The sequence below is a fragment of the Aquarana catesbeiana genome, linkage group LG01, assembly GCF_042186555.1.
Source record: "Aquarana catesbeiana isolate 2022-GZ linkage group LG01, ASM4218655v1, whole genome shotgun sequence".
In the NCBI taxonomy this organism is placed as follows: Eukaryota; Metazoa; Chordata; class Amphibia; order Anura; family Ranidae; genus Aquarana; species Aquarana catesbeiana.
Genome location: NC_133324.1, coordinates 625,336,015 through 625,361,684, shown reverse-complemented (window position 1 = coordinate 625,361,684; position 25,670 = coordinate 625,336,015). Strand labels below are relative to the sequence as shown.

At 38.7% G+C, this 25,670-nt stretch overlaps 1 protein-coding gene across 4 annotated transcripts in view; it reads left to right on the top strand.

The window, feature by feature from the left end:
• The window catches only part of SLC4A4 (solute carrier family 4 member 4), a 349,252-nt gene that overhangs the window by 283,575 nt on the left and 40,007 nt on the right, over window positions 1-25,670 (top strand). For all 4 annotated transcript variants that reach the window (XM_073600633.1, XM_073600617.1, XM_073600610.1 and 1 more), the window contains 10 exons: window positions 3,168-3,255; window positions 3,733-3,887; window positions 5,216-5,329; window positions 6,357-6,531; window positions 10,208-10,341; window positions 10,975-11,246; window positions 19,717-19,784; window positions 21,309-21,500; window positions 24,699-24,812; window positions 25,003-25,164. In XM_073600633.1, coding sequence (XP_073456734.1) covers window positions 3,168-3,255; window positions 3,733-3,887; window positions 5,216-5,329; window positions 6,357-6,531; window positions 10,208-10,341; window positions 10,975-11,246; window positions 19,717-19,784; window positions 21,309-21,500; window positions 24,699-24,812; window positions 25,003-25,164 — 1,474 coding nt within the window. The remainder of the gene's footprint in view (window positions 1-3,167; window positions 3,256-3,732; window positions 3,888-5,215; window positions 5,330-6,356; window positions 6,532-10,207; window positions 10,342-10,974; window positions 11,247-19,716; window positions 19,785-21,308; window positions 21,501-24,698; window positions 24,813-25,002; window positions 25,165-25,670) is intronic.

Here is a 25,670-nt window from a genome sequence, read left to right as displayed (position 1 = left end):
CCAAGACAACCATTGCCTTCCTAAAGAAGCTGAGAGTAAAGGTGATGGACTGGCCAAGCATGTCTCCAGACCTAAAGCCTATTGAGCATCTCTGGGACATCCACAAATGGAAGGTGGAGGAGTGCAGGGTCTCTAACATCCACCAGCTCAGTGATGTCGTTGTGGAAGAGGACTCTAGTGGGAACCTGTGAAGCTCTGGTGAACTCCATGCCCAAGAGGGTTAGGGCAGTGCTGGAAAATAATGGCGGCCACACAAAATATGGACACTTTGGGCCAATTAGGACATTTTCACTTAGGCGTGTACTCACTTTTGTTGCCAGCAGATTAGATATTAATGGTTGTGTGTTGACTTATTTTGAGGGGACAGTAAATTTACACTGTTATACCAGCTGTACACTCACTACTTTACATTGTAGCAAAGTGTCATTTCATCAGTGTTGTCACATGAAAAGATATAATAAAATATTTACAAAAATGTGAGGGATGTACTCACTTTTGTGAGATACTGTATATGTTGTATCAGACTTTCTTTCCCTCTTCAGCCTTTGATAACCTTTATTAGCTTAATTCAGCATCGAGAGCCAAAGTAAGTACTGTGACTTCTTGGTCTGGAAAACAAACTGTGACTTACTCCATGTGACAGTGCTGGGTCAACCAGTTCTGTCACACAGGAAGTCCAAATCCCTGTGTATGCTATGACTCTGGTGAAGTGTAGCTTACACAGGCATTTCCTTGCCTGCAGCAGAACAGAACAGCAGGGGAGTGAAAGGACAATAAGTATATGCTGCTGGGGAGGGCTACATTGAAGTGTACCTGTTGCTTTGCTCTTTTTTGGGCATTTCATTTTATGCCCCTTTTTGAGCAGATTTGTTCCCCTTTTGGGCAGATTTACTTTAAAGTGAATCCAACACTTTTTTTTTGTATTGAATAAAGGGTGATGGTTTGGGTCAGGTTTGTATTAATACCTTTGCCACTAATGGTTAGTAGTCGAGATTAAGTCAGGTTTATATTGCTGCCTTTGTCCCTTGTGGTCAGGACTGGGTCAGGTTTGTATTGCCCCATTGCCCTAGGGAATGAGGCAGAGGCGTAACTTGAACCTTCAGGGCCCCAGTGCAATAAAACAAAAAGAGCACCTTGGCCCCTGACCTGGGCACTTCCCATTAATCCTGGGGCCCTTTACTCCAATCGTGGGACCCTTTATTTTGGTCCTGCAGCGGGCCACTTGCCTGCCGTCTTGGCGTCCCCCAAGACGGCAAGCAAATGCAACTTTTGTGACCTTGGTAGTTTTGGTAGTGTCAGTAGTTTTTTTTTTTTTGTTTTGTTTTTTAATTTTTGTTTTATTTATTTATTTATTTATTTATTTATTTATTACAGTTTTATTTTTTATAATTGTTTACATTTTTTTTAGAATCCCCATTAGGGGGGCTTTGGTGAAATATCAGTGGCCTAAACAGACCCCTGATGTCTCACTTTTGAGACAGAGAAGGGGACTGAGGACAGACTCATCAAGTCCCTTTGTCTGCTGCCTTAGCTGCACAGAATTAATGAACAGGAATTGCTCTGTACCGAGCTTCCTATTCATTCATAAGCTGAGGCATAATAAACAAAGTTTAAGAATGAAAAACAAAAAAACAAAAACAAAAACTTCATTAAGACAAGGAAGAAGCCGGCAAATTACGGCTACTTTCCCGTTCTCGATTTTCAGACAGATCCTCTGCAACAGCTGGTGGGAGGTGGGAGGGAGGGGAGCAGGGAAGGACACAGGAGCCCAGGACAGTGATAGGGAGGCAGCGAGAATAGCATCTGGCAGAACCGATACTCTGCATTTTCCCTCCTACAGCCGCGGAAGGAGAGGAAGAGAAGCAGGCATTCAGAAGCTACATGGAGGGATCGGTTCCTCTACATGCCACTGCCCTCCTATCCTGGTGGTCCCCTGGAGCAAGGGGCCGGGTCGCAATGGTGACCCCTGCGACCCCTGTATATACACTCCTGGAATGAGAAGATATCCCCCAGTGAAGACACAGACAAAATATTTTCAGGCAATAACTGATCATTGTAGCCATCTAGGTTGACTCAGATCCAATAGTTTAAGATATTGCAGATAACATGCAGATTTGTCAGATCTAGCAATAAATGGACTGTATATGGACTAGATATTGTCCAAAAAAAAAATTTATTTAGTTACTTCTGAAATTCGGTTTTATTTATTTTGTTTTGTTAAAAAAGGCATTCGTATGAAAATCCAAATTAATTAAGGCTGAATCTGTCAATTGAAGGCTTATGGTGTCTGTCAGATGTTTTAAGAAGATTCGATGCCTCAATCGTACATTTCCGGTCGAATGCTCCACCCACAAGCTATAGTAGAGTTCTAATGTTGTTTGACTGGTAATAATTATAATTATTCATTATTATTACTAGTCAAACAACATTAGAATTCTTCTATAGCCTATGGGCGGAGCATTTGACTGTAAATGTCCACTCGCAGCGATTATATGTTTTTAGCTGCTTCGTCAAATCTTCATGTCAAATGGTATTATACATAAAGTAAGTTGGCTGTATGCGTGTACATAAGTTCTAGCTATTTTACTGCTCCTCCTCTTTGGTTACAATCAGCCAATAACATACATAATCGTTATCATTTTGCTTCCTTCGTCCCATTCCAGCAGCGACTACTAACAGCTCTTTTATGATTGTCTCTATAATGTCGAATTTTTTCTCTCTATGTCAAATAATCTTGAACTAATAGAGTTAGGTTAGGCACATTCGACACAGATCGCTATTGTCACCATCATGACGATTCTTCTATCTATCTATAGCGAACTGTTGTCGCAACTATACGAAAATATAATAGTTACAAAAATAAAGCATTTTTTATTTCGGATCTTTCGGATTTCATATTCTGTGTGTTTATTACTGTTTTGTTAAAACCAACACGAAAATCCCCCAAATTTGGACGAAAATGCATTCGGACGATAACGAATGCACATGTCTAATATGGACTAAACAGCTAAGACAAGTTCACCTATTTCGACTTTTCTAGTGCATATAATTAATATAGAATTTTTGTCGCCATGTAAATGTCTTGCAATTTGTTTTAATGAAATCACTGCTGGACATTAAAAAATGTATTAGGATCATATGTAATTCTTCTTGTATTGCATATCTAGATTCCTGTTTATCCTCCTGGGACCAAAAGGAAAAGCCAAGTCATACCATGAGATTGGAAGAAGTATAGCCACCTTAATGTCTGATGAGGTAATACTAAGTATTACAGTTGGCATCTATTTTATGCATGTTTGCCTTTGATATACTCCAGGTTATGACACCAGTATCAGCGTTTTTACATTAAATCATAATCAAAACATATATAAGAAAATTGAAGGAGCTGAGCAAAAAATTGGTGGTCAAAACAGCAATTGCATTCAGTCAGATATAGGAACTGTACGGCACCAGCTATCAGAACATAATAGATGCAGTGGGAGATTTGTCAATTTATGCTGTTGGATGGGGGAATATGTTAGATATTTTTTCGTTCAGAAAAAATCTGTACATATATGACCAGCTTTAGATGTTACTGCCTATTTTATGCTCTAAAATATTTGTGAAATGAAGTTCAAAGCTGAAACCCATTAAAAACACCTACATTGTTGGAGAACATCACACAAACTGATATATTTAGTGCACATATAGTTTAAAGTGTGGTTCTTGAAAGCTCTTGTTATTCGATTTCAGGTATTTCATGACATCGCCTATAAAGCTAAAGACAGGCAGGACCTGATCGCTGGAATTGATGAATTTTTAGATGAAGTAATTGTGCTTCCACCTGGGGAATGGGACCCAACAATAAGGATAGAACCGCCAAAGACTCTTCCCTCATCTGATAAGAGGTATAGTGTTGTCATATACATTAACATGCATTCAGTGAGGAAACCTTATAACAGAGTGATATTTATTTACTAAAGTAAAAAAATTAGTTAAAAGGTAATAGTTATCACTGAGCATAGTGAGTGTTCAGGTGAATGGGCTGCCCTATGCGCGAAGAGCAGAAATGTGCCAAAACGCCCATAAAAAATGCGTGTGGGAACATGAGGTCTCGCAACACGGATATGTGAACGGGGCCTGACAGCTGAGTGTCCTCCACTCACTTATATATACTTGTATAAAGCTGGCCATACACTGCAATCTAATTGTGAAAATGAAAATAAATAATATACAATCATAAATTACACCAAATAGAAATAAGGACAGATGAAAAAAATGTAATGAAAATTGAATGAAGTGAAAAAACGTGAAACCAAGCAATGAATGAGCAAATAAAGTCCAATTAAAAAAAATATATAATATTATATATAACAAATTATATATAAAAAACAAGTGCAGAATAATGTAAAAAAATTGCAAAAATATATAAATAAACATATATATATATATATATATATATATATATATATATATATATAGTAATGAGGAAGGTGTGATCTAGAGTGGTAATACATGAATATTTTGCGATGCACTAAAGCAGTGCATGATGGGCCATGATCTACAGGAAGTGATGAAAACAGAAAACATTTTTTAAAATTTCAAACAGAGAAGTGAAAATTTAAAGCTGCCTTAGACTAAGTGAAAGCTAAGTACATTGGAATGGCTTGGGCAGAAAATAATGGCTTGGGCAGAAAATAAATCTGGAATTGCATGGGCCGAAAATAAATCTGAAAAGGGTTATATTTTTTTTTTTTGCGTCTCCCCAAAAAAAAAAAAAAAAAACTCTTTGGCAATACACACCAAACGGAGCAAGTGCAGAGTGCCTCCTAGGGCAGAGAAGACAGGATCAAACAGCCTTTTTACACAATGCAGAGGATTAACCCCCTTTGGTTCCACAGTCAGTACAACAAGCATGCTTTACTGCATATACAGACTGATTTTACTTTTGTGGCTTTTGTAACACTTTAAATAGTCAGGAGGCTGGGGGACAAAACATGACTAAGAAAGGAAAAACAGCCATACTTTCCAAGTTAACCATCATGTGGACTTTATTACCACCACAGTGAGAGATGGCCAGATGGAGAATAGCCAGATGAAAAATCCTTGTTGCTATAAAAAAAATGTACAATTAATGTGGGGCATAAATTTGAGATCCTGATATAATGTTTATTTCCTAGAATTTTGCTTTACATGAATAATGTTTTGCTAAATATCAAGCTTGACTTATCTACAGGAAAAACATGTATGCTGGAGGGGAGAATGTACAAATGAATGGAGACGCTCCTCATGATGATGGTCATGGTGGTGGAGGACACGGTGACGTTCCAGAATTAAGGAGAACTGGACGGTTAGTGACTTAGTAGTAGTGCTGTATTTAATGCGCTTTCTATATCACCATTTGGGTGTGATTCTGTGCCGATAGCTTCACTTCTAAAATAGCTGCAGCACAGAGGAGGTTTTCAGTGCATGTTAGAAAAAGGGGGTTATGGGTTGTGGAGCATTGTCAGAAAGAAGAGATCATGGAGGAGAGTATCTGGATACCTACATATCTAAAGCCAAATATAAAATACACAGTTTAATTCAGCTCTATATTCATAAACCCATTCCTGCCCACCATCTGTATATAAACTTTTCCCAGCACATTAACCATGTCTTGTGTTTGATATGGATTCTGACAGATTGCTGTGAGTACTAATCTTTGCTCTTAGCAACTTGCACTTTTTAATTAAATAAACCCCATAATATATTAGCGGCACTGTACCTAAGCAAGATATTATTATCTTAAGGGCTCCCAATAGACTGCACTTTGATTATTATATGTCACCGATTGTATTTTTATTAAATTTTATGATTTTGTGTTGTATTTTTTGGATTTAGTGCTGCTTTAAGATTTTATGTTTAATTTTAATTGGTATTACAATTGTTTAGTAGCTGCTTTATTCATACTGCGGTATTACCGCAGCATAGATTATTTCTATTTTTTAGTGTATCCCCTATGCCTTTGCATTACAGTGCATCATATTACACGATAACCCATGATCATGTGTAAAAAAATTGGTGCTTGTCTGATTTTTGACAAGTTTTGGTGTTTTGGCAGCCCATTGAAATGAATGGGCTGCCTTAAAAATGCACGTTAATGTGTATGCATTAATGCAACACAATGGACTGCCTAGGTGTACAGTAAATGGGTCCTTGATATTATTTCATTCCTAAACAACAGCTGGTTAACCACCATAGATAGCGTAGATATTCGCATTGTTGCTAGTGAATAGCAGTAAAGGTTAGTGAAATTATATACTGATTTGAATTGTCTTTCCTTTTTTGACATTAAAATTCCTTATTGAAATAAGTATTTTGCTTTTAAACTTTCCTAGGTTTTGTGGGGGGTTAGTTGAGGATATCAAGAGAAAAGCACCTTTTTTTGCAAGTGACTTTTACGATGGTCTAAGCATCCAGTCACTTTCAGCCATGCTCTTCATTTACCTGGGAACTGTGACCAATGCTATTACCTTCGGAGGTCTTCTTGGAGACGCTACAGAAAACATGCAGGTAATGAGAAGTGTCTGATTCTTATTCTTATTGGTGGAGTCTCAACATATTCTGTGTTAAGGTTCAGTTATACATTGAGACATAGCTTGAACAAGTAGAACCTGAAGTCTTTGTAAATAAAATTTGATATTGCTCCTGACATCAAAAAGCCATAATTACTAAACAGGCTGTATTGATGATTTGGAGTTTCAAATGGTTATGAGAAACCAAATTCTTTGAGCATGCACTGCATGTTTTTCTCCGAAAATGTCAGTTTCCCCTCTACAGAGCATTCAGTATACTCCTTTTTAATTTATCTGCAGCTGTATGTGTTGCAATGGTGTTGCAACCTTCAAATTCCTGTACTTGGGAATTTCTTATCATTAGGGGTGAGCAAGTCCTGAATAGCCTCTCCATTCTTTCAGGTTATTAGCTTTTAGTGACCCATCTGATTAGGGACAAATATTTATGCAGTGAATTGTGTCTTCAGGTACAAAATTATGGCCATAAATCGGAATCGGGCCCATGACTGACCATGCTGAGGCAACAGAATTTAGAAATTGGATGTCAGTTTTGCCTTTTCCTAACCACCCAGCTCTAAAACCTGACCATCAGAACACGTATCTCACCAGTGTCTCATACACTAGCCCTAGAACCTAGTTATCAAATATGCATTTTACCTGTTTATCATCTGCCGGCAAAAGAACCTTATTATTACATGTGTATTTCACCAGTTGCTCCTTAGCCAACTCCAGAGCCTGATTATCAGACAGGATTTTCACCTGTTCCTCATCAGTCACCCAGAAACCTGTTAATTGGCCACACATTTTAACAATTTCCCATCAACCAGAAACCTGATAATTGGCCACACACCAAGTCTTCATCACCCAAGCCAAGAACCTATTTATCAGATATTTATCTCAGCTTCATTCTATATCAGCCAGCTGCAGAATCTAGCTACCAGATATAAATTTCATCTGTTTCTCATCAGCTATCCACAGAACCTGAACATTATTGGATGTGTATTTCCCCTGGTCATCAACAGCTAACCCCTAAACAAAATGATCAGAAATACATTTCACCAAGTTTCTAAACCTGTTCATTTCATGTATCCCTCATTTATACAGCCTTAGAACCTAGTTTTGATTTGTGTTTCACATGTTCCTCATCACCTAGCCACAGAAGCTGATCATAAGCCCATCATCAGGATGACCCTGAACTATACAATCATATGTTTTACCCTATCCTTCATTCGGATCCTAATCACCTAGCTCAAGAACCTGATCCTCATTCATGCATCTCACCTGTTCCTCTTAGGCAATACACCTAATTATCAAAATTGCATTTCACCAGTATGTCATCTATAGTACATATAGTTATATAGATATCAAATATTTGTTTTGTAATTATATCTAAACTTTACCCAAAATTTATGAAGCCACATTAAAAGCAGAATAACAGACAAATAATTAGCTCCCAAGATGTGTTCATGTTAATCCAATTGTCAGTTTAGTTTATCATTCTAAATAGTGATTTACTTATAAGAAAGATGTCCAATGAAAACAACATTTGGATGTTATGGTGAATTATTTCTGCACTGGCCATGATAAATCATCTACTGTGACAACAGCTGGTTAATATGAACAAAGTAACACTGTCTCCAAACAATTGCTTGTAAGATCCTTGCATCCCCTTTCCATGACGTTAATAAATTAAGAGTCTCCTTTCTAAGATAGCATTTTGTTTCTAATTTAGCTAGAGTCAAACTTAAACAGGAACTCATAATTGTTGTTCTTGGTGCCAGTAGTGTTCACGTGGGAAAGCAATGGTGACGTAAGCTATGTAATTGGGGCCATAATTTAAGACACGCTATTACTGTAATTATTTCAAGCGGTCATCCACTAGGTCTGTCCTCTGTTATCAAGTAATGGTCAAGTACAATTCAATTGATACTCCTTTTGTGCCATACATTAATGACTTTGCTATACTGTATTTGTCACTGTGTCCCATAATATGTTAACAATCGGAAAATAATCTTCCTTTTACATAAAATGTATTGTGATGTATGTTTTTAATATTCTAGCATATTTTATTCAAACAATTTTGTAACAGAAAAAGCAGCACTCTTGCTTTCATATGCCTTGTCATTTCATTCTACTGATGCATTCAGTGTAAAAGCAGTGATATGCTCTTAACAATATCATTAAGGCTAAAAGGGATTATACCACTGCACTTGTATGGCCCTTATTATCTCTTGTACCGAATGGCTGCTACTCCATTCTAGGCTTCATTGTAAAACACATACAGTATACCATACAGTAAATCATTAGATTTTTATAGTGTTTTTTTTTTATCAGCTCTAACTAAATTTCAGCCAATGCCTAAACCTGAAGTTCAGGCAGTGCTGATAATCATAATTACAAAAACTGATATATGATATACTATATATTAAATGTTCTATATCTTAACAAACCTATGGCTTGTTGTATGAAAGACAACAATAAGCACAGTGCGCTTATTGTTACTCAAAAAACTGCCCTGAAATGTCTGATGTAATTGATATGCCTAATGTTTCCTTGAGTTAGAATTCTAAGTAGGAAGTAGGAAGTCAGATTTGTGTAACCCTATACTATATCTCTTCACATAAGGCTTTTGTCAGTAAAACGTTCTTAATTCTGGAGTGTAGAGGCAATTATTATTACTATACAGGATTTATATAGCGTCAACAGTTTGCACAGCGCTTTACAACATGAGGGCAGATGGTACACTTACAATACAAATCAATACAGGAGGGATCAGAGGGCCCTGCTCGTTAGAACTTACAATCTAGAAGGGAATTATGATTCTCTTTGCTAATTTCAGACCCTGACCAGTTATTAAAAAATTTACAAAAATTAAGCGTTGAACAAGTTCAAATGTTTTAATACAGACAATGTAATTTTTTAAATAATTATTAATGATTTGTCTTTTAAATAACTCACTGATAAAAAAATCACAAAAAGCTCTTCTCCAGTCAGCCCTGGGAGACCCAGTTATTTCCCATTTGGTGGCCAGGATCTTACTTGTGATACACTGCATAGATAAGGTGAAGATAGGCTCTTAGTCACAGTCCATGCCTCAAAGCCACTTCTGCCCTTCCTGGGTAGTCACTTTTAAACCACTGTCTGTAGGGCAGTCATACGCCAGTGGCCAGACGGAGTGGTTACATATGGAAATTAGGGCGTAGCTGTTGACTTTGACAATGTGAAAAAAAGCATGTCTGTAACCACACTTTGTATTCTGCTTGGGCTGCACATTTTAGGGAAAGTGTGTTTGATGCAGCTGGTGGCTCAAATTTTGAGGGTACTTCTGTATTTGCAAGAAATGGAAAGGTTTATTTTACTGACCTTTTTTACATGGGACATACGCAGTTCCCTTTGCAGAGGCAGTATGTTTAAAGGCCATATTTGTGCACATTTTATCACTTATCACAAATGAGAAAAGCATTGTCTGCATTACCATAGACTGTAATTCGGGGCCATTCAGGAAGTAAGGATACTGTTATAGATTCAGGGAGCAGGGCAGCTGTCAGGATGAATGTCAGAGGTATTATCGTTCTCCTCACATTTATTATCAACTGTATTCATTTTCTGTTTTTTCACTGGTAAGCTAATATATACATTTAGATATAACAGAAGCTTCTGTTCTTCTTCTCTAGGGTGTATTGGAGAGCTTCTTGGGCACTGCTGTCTCAGGTGCTGTTTTTTGCCTTTTTGCTGGCCAGCCGCTTACAATTCTGAGCAGCACGGGTCCTGTCCTTGTGTTTGAGAGACTGTTATTTAACTTCAGCAAGTAAGTCACATTTACAAGTTCCGTGAAAAAATGTCAAAGGAATGTGCAAGTTAAATTCCTACAAGCACCATGACATTATCCGCCTTATTCAATAAAAAATGTGCTAATTCTTGAGTGACATCTATCCCAAGCCATGATGAATTTAGATTGGCTGTTATGGGTCACTGCATTTAAGAATTAGCATTTTAGGTAAACATATCAAAACCTGGGTAATTCAGACTGAACATATAATCAAATATACACGTGCAGAGGCAACTATCTGTGGAAAATTAATTTTAAAGGGATCAATAGACATACAAATGTAGGCAGCCGGAGTTATAAGTACAGTTTATCTCAACTGTTGCTGTAAAAGTGCCACTCCATGAGCCTTCTTATTGTTCTTTTAATGTGGTTATTGTTGGTTATTGTTGGTTTAATGTGCCTCACTCACTCCAGCTGATTCTGGTCATTGTTTTGATACACAGTTTTCACTAATGGTAACTTGAGCTTATGTATTATCATCATATGCACCCTTTATGAACAATACTGCATATCACATCATTTTGTATTGTATGTGTGTATTTTTTAGAATAGCAATGGCTTTATTTTTATTTTTTTCATGCCTGATTTTACCCTTGTCTTTTAATTTTCTAGAGATAACGGGTTTGACTACTTAGAGTTCCGCTTGTGGATTGGCCTGTGGTCAGCTTTCCTGTGTCTCATATTGGTGGCAACAGATGCTAGTTCCTTGGTCAAGTATTTTACACGGTTCACTGAAGAAGGCTTTGCCTGTCTTATCAGCTTCATCTTCATTTATGATGCTTTTAAAAAAATGATCAAGTTTTCAGATTACTACCCAATCAACTCAGATTTTACAGTCTATGATGCTACATTGTTTAACTGTGCCTGCCTCCCGAAGGATCCAAGTAAGTATCTACAGATTCTGTTAATATTTTGTTTTTGCTACATGTGCACATAGAAGAATGAAATATGGCAACTGTAGACTTTCTTGCCCTTTTGTAAGAGGCCTCTTTGCTCTCCTGTGCATTCATTATTTATGCCTGCTTGCGTTGGGGTTGCATGGTAAAGTTTATTGATGCAGTTACTTATTCTGAATTTGCACCAGTTAACTTCAAATTGCAGTAAACTATGGAAACCAGTCAAAAGTTATCTAACTAGTTCATTGATGTGAGTTGCTGTACTTTGAGCGTTTTTAGCATTTACTTTGATATGAAATGTATGATGCTTAGTTTATTTCTAGGAATTTGAAATTAAATACCATACCTATACACTGTCAGTATGTGCTGAAGAGGGTTAGTTGTCCTTCCATATAATATACTATTTTTGTATAATCCTAATTAAATAATTACACTGAAAAATTATTAAAAAAAATAATTTCAATTAAATAATAAATATTTAAAATCGTTTTGGATATATAAGCAAGTGCGATTATCTTAATTTAGATCTTACCATGGAGTTTTAAAGCAGAGTTCTGCCTAATAAGAGCACTTACCTGTTCAGGGCACCCGCAATTTCGGCACCTGAAGCCAACCCGTCCCTCGGCTCTCTGGTGGAGGTGCTGCCATCTTCGGTAAGGGAATCAGGAAGTGAAGCCGCATGCATGTCTCGGTCTGCGTGATCCAACTGGTCCCTGCTGTCTTCTGGGACCTGTGTGTCTCCCAGAAGACAGCGGGGGATGGAGAAGGCGCCGGAAGTGGCGTAGATACCCGCGGGTGGCTCGGCTATCTATGCCTGGAAGTGGGAGCAAAATACCTGTATTAGACAGGTATCTGCTCCCCCCTCCCCCTGAAAGGTGCCAAATGTGACACCGGAGAGGGGGGGAGGATTCCGAAAAGCGGAAGTTCCATTTTTGGCTGGAACTCTGCTTTAATGTTTTAAATAAAGTGTTTTAATTCTTAGCTTCTAGTTATACAACTGTATGGTCACATGCCACAGAGCCACAGATGTTCCAAAACGTTGGGTGCTGTGCAGTGTTGTCAACCTACCAGATTGAAATTTACTGATACAACACCCACAATTTACTGGCACAGCCAAGTTTCTACAGTTTTAAGTGCAAATTTCAGTATTTAGGTTAAACAAGTACAATATGCAATTAGCAATAAGATTTGAGACAGATATTAGGACAACAAACATATTTCTTAGTTTATTTTGAATATAGTAAGGAAGTAGCTCAGGGACAGGACTCAGGAGGGCCATAAATTAGAACAGGCAGGCATGCACACTTGAAATTGACTCATATGCCCTGTACACACGGTCGGATTTTCCGATGGAAAATGTGTGATAGGATCTTGTTGTCGGAAAATCCGACCATGTGTGGGCTCCATCACACATTTTCCATCGGAATTTCCAACACACAAAGTTTGAGAGCTTGCTATAAAATTTTCTGACAACAAAATCTGTTGTCGGAAATTCCGATCGTGTGTACACAAATCCGACGCACAAAGTGCCACGCATGCTCAGAATAAATTAAGAGATGAAAGCTATTGGCTACTGCCCCGTTTATAGACCCGACGTACGTGTTTTACGTCACCACGTTCAGAACGATTGGATTTTCCGACAACTTTGTGTGACCGTGTGTATGCAAGGCAAGTTTGAGCCAACATCCGTCTGAAAAAATCCATGGATTTTGTTGTTGGAATGTCCGATCAATGTCCGACCGTGTGTACGGGGCATTACAGTGACACTGACAGTAGTGTGCAGCAGCACAGATGATGATGACACCTCACCGAAACCTCACGTCCCCTCCTGAGTACAGTGACAGTCTCTCTCCATGCCGGGTGGTCCCTTCAGTCCAAACAACACTGACAGTCCCGCTCCGGGCTTGCCTTGCTCCCATCCCACTGACCCACACACTTGGCTCTGGCCGCTCCACTCGGCTCCCTTGCACCATGACATCAAACGACATGCTTAGGCATCGCCTCCGTCAGACCTGCCTCCCCCCTGCCGGTGCCGCCCCAACACACTGTAGCAGGCACTGGGATGGTTTCATCTGCCTCCGGTCCGGAACTGCGCATGTGCAATTCTGAGCCGAGAGTCACAGCCATATTTTTACGGGCAACCTTTTCCTGTCACTGGCATTTACTGGCAGGAGAAAAGGTCCCGTTTTTTACTGGCTGCCAGTAAAAATACTGAGGGTTGGCAACACTGGTGCTCTGTTGTGCAAATTTTCAATAGCTCCTGTGGTCCAAAACTCTCTCTGCCCCCTTCCCACCTCCCACAAACAACTTTTGGTCAGTGAGGCTAACCATTTCAATTATGATCACAGGAACTGGTTGACATTTGTTTAATAGGTTTTGGGGCTCCTGGCATGCTCAGTAAAGCATAGGACTATTCACAGAGGCTTGCTGCATGTGTCTACTGACAGTTTAAAATGATAAAGCTTAATTTTGGGATTATTTAAAAAGGTCCACAAGTGTGCCCCGTTTCCTTACACTGCAAAGGTTAAATGCTTGGTAAGCCTAGGGGTAGAGGAATAATACTTACCTTATTCCTAGTCTTGGCAGGCTTCTGGTGCTCTTCTTTTCGACAATCCTGGTTGTGTGTGGGCCCTTACCTTCCTCACATATAATGCAGAACTACTGGTTCTGCATTGAGCGTAATGACGTCAGAATGTCAAGAGAACAGGCTTTGGGGGACCGATCACATGATTGGGTGGGAGCTTGCTGGAGGGATATTGGGTAAGTATTACAGCTTATTTCTCTACTCCTACTTCTTTTTTTTTTTAATACCAAACATGTCATACTTACCCTGCTCTGTGCAATGGTTTTGCACAGAGCAGTCCCAATCCTCCTCTTCTTGTGTCCACCACTGGTGCTCCTGGCTCCTCACCCCTGCCTAGTGCCCCCAGAGCTGCTTGGTATGGGGGGGGACTCATGCTTGCTCGCTCCCGAGCTGCCTTTGTGTCTATTAGACACACAGAGCACGGCTGGGCCCCACCCCTGTTCCCTCCTCACTGGCTGTGATCGACAGCAGCAGAAGCCAATGGCTCCCGCTTCTGTGTCTCAGCCAATCAGGAGTTAAAGCTCTACCTTATTAAAAGATGATCTATTAGTCTATTAATTTGTAATCAGTATATTGCTTATTGAGGGTCTGCTTGTTCTTGACGGAGCAAAGGCCTACATGTACGTGTAGCTTTTTTCATATTTGCGCAGTCATAATTGATGTTCTTGATGCGCATCTATGCATTCTTGGGAAATGTTTCTATGCAGTTACAAATCATTGTTGAAAGAAAATCACTTTGCTTTGACCACAATTAGTAAGCAGGAGATTGGAATAACAATCATTTTTCAACAGACCACATGTTTATCATTTCCTGTTGTGTCGACTACAAAAGCCAATACAGTAAACATTCAATTCAGAAAAGAAAACAACACATAGGCCCTGCTGATTGTGGGAAAAGCCATGAACTGTATGTAGTGAAGTATGGCTTACATTTACCAGGCTGGATTCCAGCGTTTCTGTTTCTGTCATTCATTTTAAAATGTGTTTTATTGCATTTGTACACACATTTGTGGACACATTTTAAGGTCCAGAATGAGGAAACGAGGAGCAGCCTACACACATGCAAAGTGGTGGATTTACCAAAGCCATGTAAGCTGTTTGCTTTGCTAAGGAATTTACACTTTGCAAGATAATTTTTACTTAGCTTAGTAATTGAGGTCAAGCTTCGCTGACTTCTATCCTCCAATCATTTGCGAACAAAATTACATTTTTTTTTCTTATATCCCTTGCGCATGATTGGGTATCGTTTTCAAGGTGAATTTTTACCATATTGGCTAAGCTAAGGGAAATTCTGTTGCAAGGTGAAAAGCCTATTTGCCTTTAGTACATCAACCACTAGAGCATAAGGAAGCAGGAGTGAGCTAGTAAGAGTCCATCATTTTACTAGATTACTTCATTGGGGATTGAGGGGGGCAGGGTTGAGTGAATCAGTGCAAAAGGAAATCTTGTGGTTACCTGTAAATTTGCCTAATCTAGGTTCAGTCTTGGTTGGAGCAAATAAATTTCCATATAAAAACATATATCAAAAGTATTGGTATGCCTGCCTTTACACGCACATGAACTTCAATGGCATCTTAGTCCATAAAGCAAGATCCATAAAGACATGAATGAGCAAGTTTGGGGTGGAGGAACTTGACTGGCCTGCACAGAGTCCTGACCTCAACCTGCTAGAACACCTTTGGGATGAATTAAAGTGGAGACCGCGAGCCAGGCCTTCTCATTCAACATCAGTGCATATAAAAATGTTCACTCTCCTGCACTGTGCGGTAAGTCCCAACATGTTATAAGACTCTTATCTTGACATGTTAGTATATGTGAATAATGCACACCTCGCTGCCTTCCAAAGACTGGGGAAGTACAAATGAACTGAAAGCATAGAGGAACACAGACGGCGCATAAGCCTAGCACATTATTCTCAATACATTTTTTTTATTTAATAACATAGAGGTGAATATACTCACAAACCAGTACTTGTGTCGTAGCATTATCATAAAATCATCCGCTTAAATCCATATGCGAAAATCCACAATACTTGTAGACACATTGGCTAACGCGTTTCAAGGTTTTCTTCTTCTTCAGAGTCTACAGAACATGTCAGTTTCACACACTTATATATGGTGTACTGACTTAAATGCTAGTAACCCTTTAGTGGGTCAATCTCATAATTTCATAGTGACAAATATGATCAAATGGTGTGTAGATAGGCGAAGTGAAATAAAATAACATAAAATATCTAGTATATAGTAGCATATAACTAATTCCTGACCAGTTACACACTGACCTAAATCAAATATCAGTGAATCTTACAATAAATATCACAATAAATGTTACAATAAAAATGGGTAAAAAAGAAAGTATAAAAAATATATTCACCTCTATTTGATTAAATAAAAACATGTATTGAGGATAATGTGCTAGGCCTATGCGCCCTCTGTGTTCTTCTATGCTTTCATCCAACATCAGCGTCTGTCCTCACAAATGCGCTTCTGGAAGAATGATCAAACTTTCCCATAGACACACTCCTAAACCTTGTGGACAGCCTTCCCAGAGGAGTTGAAACTGTTATAGCTGCAAAGGGTGGGCCAACCCAATATTGAACCCTACGGACTAAGACTGGGATGCCATTAAAGTTCATGTGCGTGTAAAGGCAGGCGTCCCAATACTTTTGACTATATAGTTTATGACTAGAACAGCAGAATCTGATAAGGGTAAAAAGTAGCAGAAGAACATAGGTGTATGTGCAGCCAAAACTTGTTTTCTTAAAGTTCTTAAAGGGACTATCCTCGGTTGATACACAGAGATTAAAAAATCCTTCTACATAAGTTGAATCTGCAATCTTCTCTTCTCTACATTTGTTAAAAGTCCAGAATTTATAAAGCTTGTCTGAGAGTTCAAAAAATGAGGGCAGAGAGCTGAAAATACCCACTGCAGAGCTCAGTAGGAGAGCTCTGAGAGCTGATTGGAGGAAAGGGATTCACCTCCCTTCACACAGCATACAGGAACCGAGGTGAGGCTATCAATCTGCTGGCAGTCCCTCCCCTGTCACCATTTTTCTCTTGGTGTCAGGAAAACTTGTCAGAAGTGACTTATGCTGATAGCAGAGGAATGGGACAGCAGACAGAAATTACACTTAATGCTTTTAATTGAGACAAGTACACACTATAAAGGGATATGCTTTGTTCATATTTCATGTCTAAGGTTTACAACCACTTTAAGCTGGTTATACAGTAGTAGAATTTTATTTGAAAAGTTTCATCTTAAGAACGTTCATTCGATTTTCTAATCATTAGTGAGGTCAAAACAACATTTGCTTAGTGACAAGAAAATTCAAAGGAGCAAAAAATTTTTCTCAAGCAAACTAATTTCTAACAGTGTATGTGGTCTTCGTTCAGTAAAGTACAATTATTCCAAAATTGAATGTTAGAAGCAAAAAAAAAAAAATTTGAACTGTTTTTGAGCGACAATCATCAAGCTGTCGAATGTACTGAGAATTTTAGTACACATTTTCGTACAAATGTTCATACGAAATGTTAAATCGAAAATCTACTAGTGTATGGCTAGCTTTAGTTTTGGATATAGCGGGGAACAGTTAGAACCCCTGTCACTTTTCTTTCCTACTGATAACATTTTAACAGGCACGGAAGTGAAGGGGAACTCTCCAACAGCAACAGAAATAAAAAATGTTTTATTTGTAGAGTGGGGAAGACTGTGACCCCTGTCCTTTTTTTTTTTTCTTTTTATTCCTGTGTGTGTCCCTGTTGCAGATTCTACCAGACTCTAGGGCTGGGAGATTTTCTGCGATTTTCCTAAAAAAAACTGTATTCTCGATTTGAATCGAGTTTTTTTTGGACACCGCGCCGGTCCCGAGGAGCTGCGGGCAGGAGTTTTTAGGCGAGGCCGCGGCTTCAGCTTAGTCCGCGGCATCCAGCCTCACGGACTAGGCCGAAGCCGCAGCCTCGCCTAAAAACTCCTGCCCTCAGCTCCTCGGGACCGGCGCGGTGTCAGAAAAAAAAATCGATTTGCTTAAATTTTGAATCGATTTGACCTCTCAACTCGATTCAAGATTTAAATCGATTTTTTCCCCAGCCCTACCAGACTCCTTATCTTGCCACCCTATTGTGTGAAGGTTAGTAAGTGGGGAAATTCCTCTAATGGAGCCCAGTAAAAACCTGACAGGAGGTCTAATCCTTCCCCACTCTATCCAAAACTAGGAAAACATTTTTGGTTTGACATGTATTTTTTTGGTATAAAAATTAGGCTTTTTTAACTATTCTGGTTTACTGGATGTCAGAGAAATATGCAGTAGCATGTGTTTGATCCTTGGAAACTTCTTCATGACCTTTATCATCATAAAAGACAATGAATATCTCCAAATCCATGCTATTTATAATTCCTACACCTTTTGGCTTCACTATGTGAAAGTGTGAATGTATGCTTGAAGATGAAACCTTTTTCTAAAGTGTGTATGTGGTATCTAGCTTGAGCATCTTTGTAGTGGTCTTGTAAAATTATTATCCATGGATTACAGGTGCAGTTTTTTTCCCCATAAAACTATTATGGTTGACGTGAATAGATACACATTTACATTCAGTTTTATATGCATTTCTTTGCATTTTTATGCATGTTGACATCTGTTGATGTGCATTTTTTTCATGCATTGTTAACTTATATCTGCTGCTATCACTCCCTGTTTTTATGGGTCAAAAGGGAGAACATTTGTTTTTTGTTTTTTTGCTTTGTTTTTTTTCCCTTTTAGTTATAATTTGTTTATGCACGCATACACGCATTTGTTATGTGTTTGTGGGCACTGCAGAAAAATAAAGGAGCATCTCTGCCCTTTCAGAGACCTGCGTTGAACTATTCTGAATGTTAAAAATCCATATACCAGCCCATGTAGCTTTACTGCTATAGGGCAGCCACTCTGAGCAGAATCACGTGTATATATAGGTGATTCTGCATTTGTGGGTAGGGGGCGCGTGCCGCCAGCACTCATAAACACTGGTTAGGCACATATTTAACCCTTTAATTGCCCTAGATGTTTAACCCATTCCCAGGCAGTGTCATTAGTACAGTAACAGTGCATATTTTTAGCACTGATCACTGTATTAGTGTCACTGGTTCCCACAAAGTGACAGTTACAAGCAGACTGTTCGCCATATGATCAACGTCCTGCTATAAGTCACTGATCGCCATCATTACTAGTATAAAAACAAATAAATAAAAATGATAGTATATATACCAGTGATATGCAATTAGCGGACCTCCAGCTGTTGCAAAACTACAAGTCCCATCATGCCTCTGCCTCTGGGTGTCATGCTTGTGGCTGTCAGAGTCTTGCTATGCCTCATGGGACTTGTAGTTCTGCAACAGCTGGAGGTCCGCTAGTTGCATATCCCTGTATACCATAGTTTGTAGATGCTTTAACGTTTGCGTAAACCAATCAATATGCACTTATTGTTTTGTTTTTTGTTTTTACCAAAGACATGTAACAGAATACATATTGGCCTAAATTTATGAAGAAATGTGTTTTTTTTTTTTAATTATTGGATATGTTTAGTAGCAGAAAGTAAAATATATATATATATTTTTTTTTTTTCAAAATGTTCGGTCTTTTTTCATTTATCGCGCAAAAAAGAAAAAACTCAGTGGTGATTAAATACCACCAAAAGAAAGCTATATGTATCTCTATTATAGCTCAATTGTCAGTTAAGTAACGCAGTGCCAAAAAGCAAAAAAATGGCCTGGTCATGAAGGGGGGTAAATCTTGCGGAGGGCAAGTGGATATACAAGGCATACATACACTACATAAACAAATGTTGTACTTTTTTATATCTAAAGAAGATATTGCATTAAACTAAGAACATTATGTTACAGGTAACAGCTCGCTATTTAATGAGACCACAGAAGCCCCTCTGGATTTCCTGAATACCACTGAGGATCCGGTAAATATCTTAAGTTAAAAAAGTGCCCTTACTATAGAAAAAAATGCTGGTGCTTGCCTGCCAAGAGCTAGGATCTTAAAGCAATGAAATTAGACATAAAGCAGAATTATCAGTCATTGTTGAATTAGCTAGGGGCCCCATGCACATAGCACTTGGTCCTGTTCAGATCGGCACAGTGGTTCTGAAAAACTTGACTATTTTATTTCTGTCTATTACTACACCCCTGGCTGAAACCTAGTTTATGGACTTTTCTATAAGGAAATACAGCCAGCACTGAATCCACCGCTCTTACTTATGCAGTCTTTCATCTAATCTTTGAGCTCCTTGTGTCCGCTGTCATTTTCCTTGTACGGAAAAGACTTCCTTTATTGATATAAAAAAAACTGGAAGACTTTCTTATGTTAACAGAAAAGATTAAACCCAGATCCAATCACCTATTTTGTGAAGAGAGGCTGCAGTGGTAACTGTCAGCTTTTGCTGCTGTTAATGCTGGATCGGCGCTATTCACAAAAACATCAACTCACAACAACACGCGCAAGCTTCTACTTTAGTCCTTCTCCCAAGAATGTCAGGAGGGTCTAAGCTCAGTTGTCTGAGAGAGACTAATGAAGCAGCTAACGTGAGTTGTTGTAGGCTTGATTTTTGTGAATGATGGCACTCTTCCCCAGTGCAGTCCTTAACAACAACAAAAGCAGACAGTTAAAACCATAGTCTCTATCCTCTGAAATAGCAGGTGACTGGTGGGAAGGTCTTAGCTCAGTCTTTCTTTTCAGTACAAATAAGGGTGGAGGCTGTACAATATGATGGAGGGCTGTGGATGTTCTGTCTTTACAGCTTTCAGAGGAAGCATGGGCAGGGATTGTGAAGGCTCCGTAGAGCATACAACCCAACAACCGCTGCTTCAATATGAATGGAAACAAGTGCTATGTGCCCTGATTCCAAAATGGATTCAAGAAGGATTTTCAACTTCTGGTGAAATTTCTTATTCAGTGGTACTCTTGTGAACCAGTACAGCGGGGAGCCACTAGCATTTTTTTTTTAGAAACCACCAGATTCAGAAAGGTAGAACAGGGAGTCAGCACTTATATACTGAATTGGTATATAAGGTATATAAGGTAGACCTGCTTATAGTAAATAAATGACAGCCCTACATGTTAGCTCACATAATTACTATATATTTTCATAAGCTCTATATTATTTTAGGTTTAAACCTTCTTTAACACTAGCACTGTTTAGGCCCAAATGTATGGTGCCAAAAATATAGAATTAAAAAATTGGTAAACCTGTGATTTGGCAGCTCAGAGTTTGTCTCTTGCAGGAACCAAGTATTTTAGCAAAGAATAGTAATTCTTTCAGGGTGCTTGTACAGAATGTGTAAACAGTTTTATGGAAATCTTTTAAATTACATATGCATTTTATAATTCCTGGTTTTGGATTGGATTGATGTGCTGCTGTGAGTACTTCTATGAAGTTACATGTTCCAAATTAGGTGACTCTTTTATGAGCCAGTCTTCTTCCTTACAGCACCACAACTACACCATTGACTGGTCATCTCTGAACAAAAAGCAATGTCTGAAATATGGAGGCCAGCTTATTGGTAGCAGCTGTAACTTTGTTCCTGACATCACTTTAATGTCTTTTATCCTGTTCTTTGGCACATACACATGCTCTATGGCTTTGAAAAAGTTCAAAACCAGCCGCTACTTTCCAACCACAGTGAGTATCTAAAAGAATTTTAAAAAGATAAAGATATGAATACAAGTTTTATACATATTTCTGCTGTTAAGCATTAAATGCAAACATGCCTGGAAATTAATTAATTATTACATCTTGTTCAGATAATGGTTTATTACAGATAAGACAAAAGGTTTTTTGAACCTATATTTCATGTGCAGCAGTGAGGAGGACAATTTACAGCAGTATGTGCATTACGATAACACCAACAGTACGCGTATAATGTGGTTTTAACAACAATATCTATATATATTATCTATTATATTTTGAAGCAGTCTACACTGTAATATGATGATGATGATAGCACTACACAAATGTGCTAAAAACACTCAAAAACCTATAATGTGATTATGCCAGCAGCACTTCTTTAATGTAATGATGACAGCGGTATACGCATATACTGTAATGATGACAGCAGTGATCATATGTCATAATGACAGCAGTGTACATTTAATATAACCGCAGCCCCTACATACTTTAAAATGTGTAATTATAGCAGGATCTCATAATAATAATAGTAGAGGTAAAGTTATAGCTATTCAAATCCCATCTGATGGTTAGTGACAACAATTAAGTTCAACTTAAAATATTAAGAGTCCCACTCCACAGTGTAAAAGAAGTGCTTTTATAACAAATCAGTTTCTCTCCACTTCTTCTTTCATCAGTGCTCCACCACGTGTAACAGTCTAATGCACTCACCACAATTACCTGACCCCTTTAAAACGAAGGTCAAAAGCGCTTAACCATAAACAAAATCCAACTGCTCAGTCCAGACGGTGGTGATCTCTCTTCACAAGTACACCTTCCCCAGTAAGACTGATGACCTCTCTCAAGGGATAACCATAAGGAGCAAAAAGAAGATGTAAATACTATCATAGTGCATCATAGTGCAGTATTTATTAAAAGTGGTAAAATGCCCATAAGATGCAAACTATATCCACTCACATTTCATGGTGCTCAGTCTTTCTGTACCAATATGCACAGCTTGTGTTTTCACACCTCTACATGTTTTGCTGATACAGCATCCTCAGGGAGCTTCCTGAGGATGCTGTATCAGTGTAAAATGTAGAGGCGGTAAAATGATTGTCATATTCGGTACACGAGGTGATGTAATATCCAGTTCTGGCATTTGGAAAAGCACACCTACTCCATTGGGTGGAGCGATGGTGTGGAAACGCAGGCTGTGCATATTGGTGGAGAGAGATTGAGCTAAGAGCCCTTTCACACGGAGCCGCCTAGGGGGGTTAAAGGGGTTAAATCAGCCAGCAAAACGCCACCTTAGCAGTGTTTTGCCAGTGGTATCGCAGCGCTGCCCCATTGATTTCAATGGGGAGCAGCGGTGGAGGAGCGGGCTTTCACACTGGAGTGGTGCGCTGGCAGGGCATCAGAAAAAGTCCTGCTAGCAGCTTCTTTGGAGCGGTGAAGGAACTCACTGCTCCTCCACCGCTGCTCCCCATTGAAATCAAGGGGGCAGCGCTGCGATACTGCCAGCAAAACGCTGCTCCGGTGGCATTTTGTGGGTGGATTTAACCCCTTTTCGGTCACTAGTAGGGGCTTTCACACTGGAGTGCATGGAGCAGGTGTTTTAGGGCGTTTTGCAGGCGGTATTTTTAACGCTATAGCGTCTGCAAAACGCCCTCAGTGTCAAAGGGGTCTTAATGATTATTTAAAGTGAAGGCACACTTGAAGGGGGCAGCTCCACAGCAACCAATAATCACAGAATAATTCACTATATTATCTATGTTAAAAGGAGTAGATGCCCACTGTTGTTAACTTAAAGTTATAGATATTCATGCCCTGCATTACATTTTCCTGCACCTATGGCCTACATTTGCCCTCACAAAATGTGGAAGTGCTGCAAGTATCCCACAGTGAAAATGACCCACATATATAAAAAATTGAGGCTTGGGATAAAGGATCTCAATATCATTTAAAATAGCATCTATTGAATGGTGTGGAATTCAAGGGTGGCAGTTACTGTAGAGGGTACAAGCCCATCTGTGATGTAAAGGTCTGTCTTGCTAAAGTCTTATTTGGGCAGAGCAACAATGATTCTCAGAGACCTTTTCCTGTTTCTTTTTAGTATTTTCAAGTTTAGCTGTAAATAGATGATTAGTGTGAAAAATACAAAACAATCCAAACACATCTCATCTAAGAGACTGAATCTTGAAATCATGCAACTCTAAAATATATATTTTTGTGGGGAGAATTTGTTCTTTTGTGGAAATTTATATACCCTGTCTTTATTCCTTTTTTCCTGTGTTGATCTGGGTTCATTTAAAGTCTCAGTTTCCTGCTGTGTGTGTGATCCAGCAAGTGATACTAGTACCCTGCCTCGTGGAAATGTGTGTGATCATGCAGGGCATTGTGAGACTACGGAAGCAGAACATCTATTCACATTACCTGTAGTCGCTTAATTAAAGTATCAGGTTATTGAATATTCACTCAAGTAAACTCTTCCAGACATCAGAATATTTTTTTTGAGGTTAGCAAAATGGAAATTTTAGCTTGGGTTGAGAAGGTTTGAACCAAACTATAGCTAAAATACATAGAATAAGGTATATTTTTAATATTCCTTTGTTTTATCTTAACAGATTTATTTTTAATATCCATGTGTTTTATCTTAGCAGATGTATTTTTAATATCCCTTTGTAAACCCCAAGCTATGAAATATATAACTTGCTTACTGCAGGATTTCCTGATAGTTTAACTTACCACATAATGTACAGTATTGTATGACAGAAGCAAAACTTCTTGGCTCCACAGCAAAACCTATATAGGGCCTTCTGGCTCTCCAGGCTATATCGGTTATTCCTACCAGTTAGACCTTTATCATTGTAATGCTGTAAAAAAGTTTAAGTCATTCTGTCAGAATTCAGTTAGTCCTATGCTTCCCCACGTTATATTCTGACTGATTAAACCTTTATATAGTCAGTCAGGGGGGCCTTCAAGACATGCGTGCATGGGACCCTGTGTGCTAATGGGTCTCTCAGCAAAGGCTATTGTTTTGTGTTTGATTAGAAATACTGGACATGTTTCATTAGTAATATGTGCCTGCTCAATACTCATTTGAATATAAATCCAAACATGTACCCGTATCTCATAATTTAGTCTGCTTTAAATATAACGATTGACCTTACGCGTTGATATTTATCTCTGTGGGTCTTTTTCATACTATAGGCCAGAAAACTGATTAGTGACTTTGCCATCATTTTATCCATTTTCATTTTCTGTGGAATTGATGCTCTTGTTGGAGTTGATACACCAAAGTTGATTGTCCCAAGTGAATTCAAGGTGAGTACAATAAATCAAGTATACAGCCTACAAATGAAATATATTTTAGTAGAGACTTTAAATAGAAGAGTACTTGCCAAGAAAAAGGGTTTGACACTCACAAAATATTTTGCCAGAGCAGAATCAATAATTTGAACCAGACCACGCTAAACTGTTCACTTCACTAAATGTACAACTTTTTCCCTTTAAGCCAACAAGTCCCAACCGAGGCTGGTTTGTCCCACCCTTTGGAGGAAACCCTTGGTGGGTGTATCTGGCTTCTGCTTTGCCTGCTTTACTTGTTACCATCCTAATCTTCATGGATCAACAGATTACAGGTGTCATCGTCAACAGAAAAGAACACAAGCTAAAGGTGCGTCTTTAGTATTGGCTCACCGCATTTCTTCACTTCTCTGTCAGAGAGACCACTGAAATATTAAACAGCATGCTACAGACACCATTTATTTATTTATAGTCAGTTACAGAACTGTTTCCAAGCAGGCAGCAGGATTATATTACTGAAAATTTCACCAGGAGTTTGCAATTCCATCCATCTTTACTTTTGCCCTATGCAAACACCTCTTATTACCTGGCATAGTGAAATCCAGAATACAGGTTAATGGAAAACTACTACTGTTTTCACTGGTGTCCAGGGTAGTGCTAGCAAAATAGACTGTATTCTTTCTTGTCTAATCTCACATTTTCAAAGCAGTCAGCAGTGTATGTTTATGTCCCTTAACTTTGTCCTCTGAAAATTGTGTATGCAGATAGTGATGTAGAGGTATCTTCAGCATACACTGAAGGCAGGGGAATTGAAGATGGAAGCATTCATTGCTGGTCTCTCTCACTAGCCCCTTAATGCTAAACTCTATACTTATA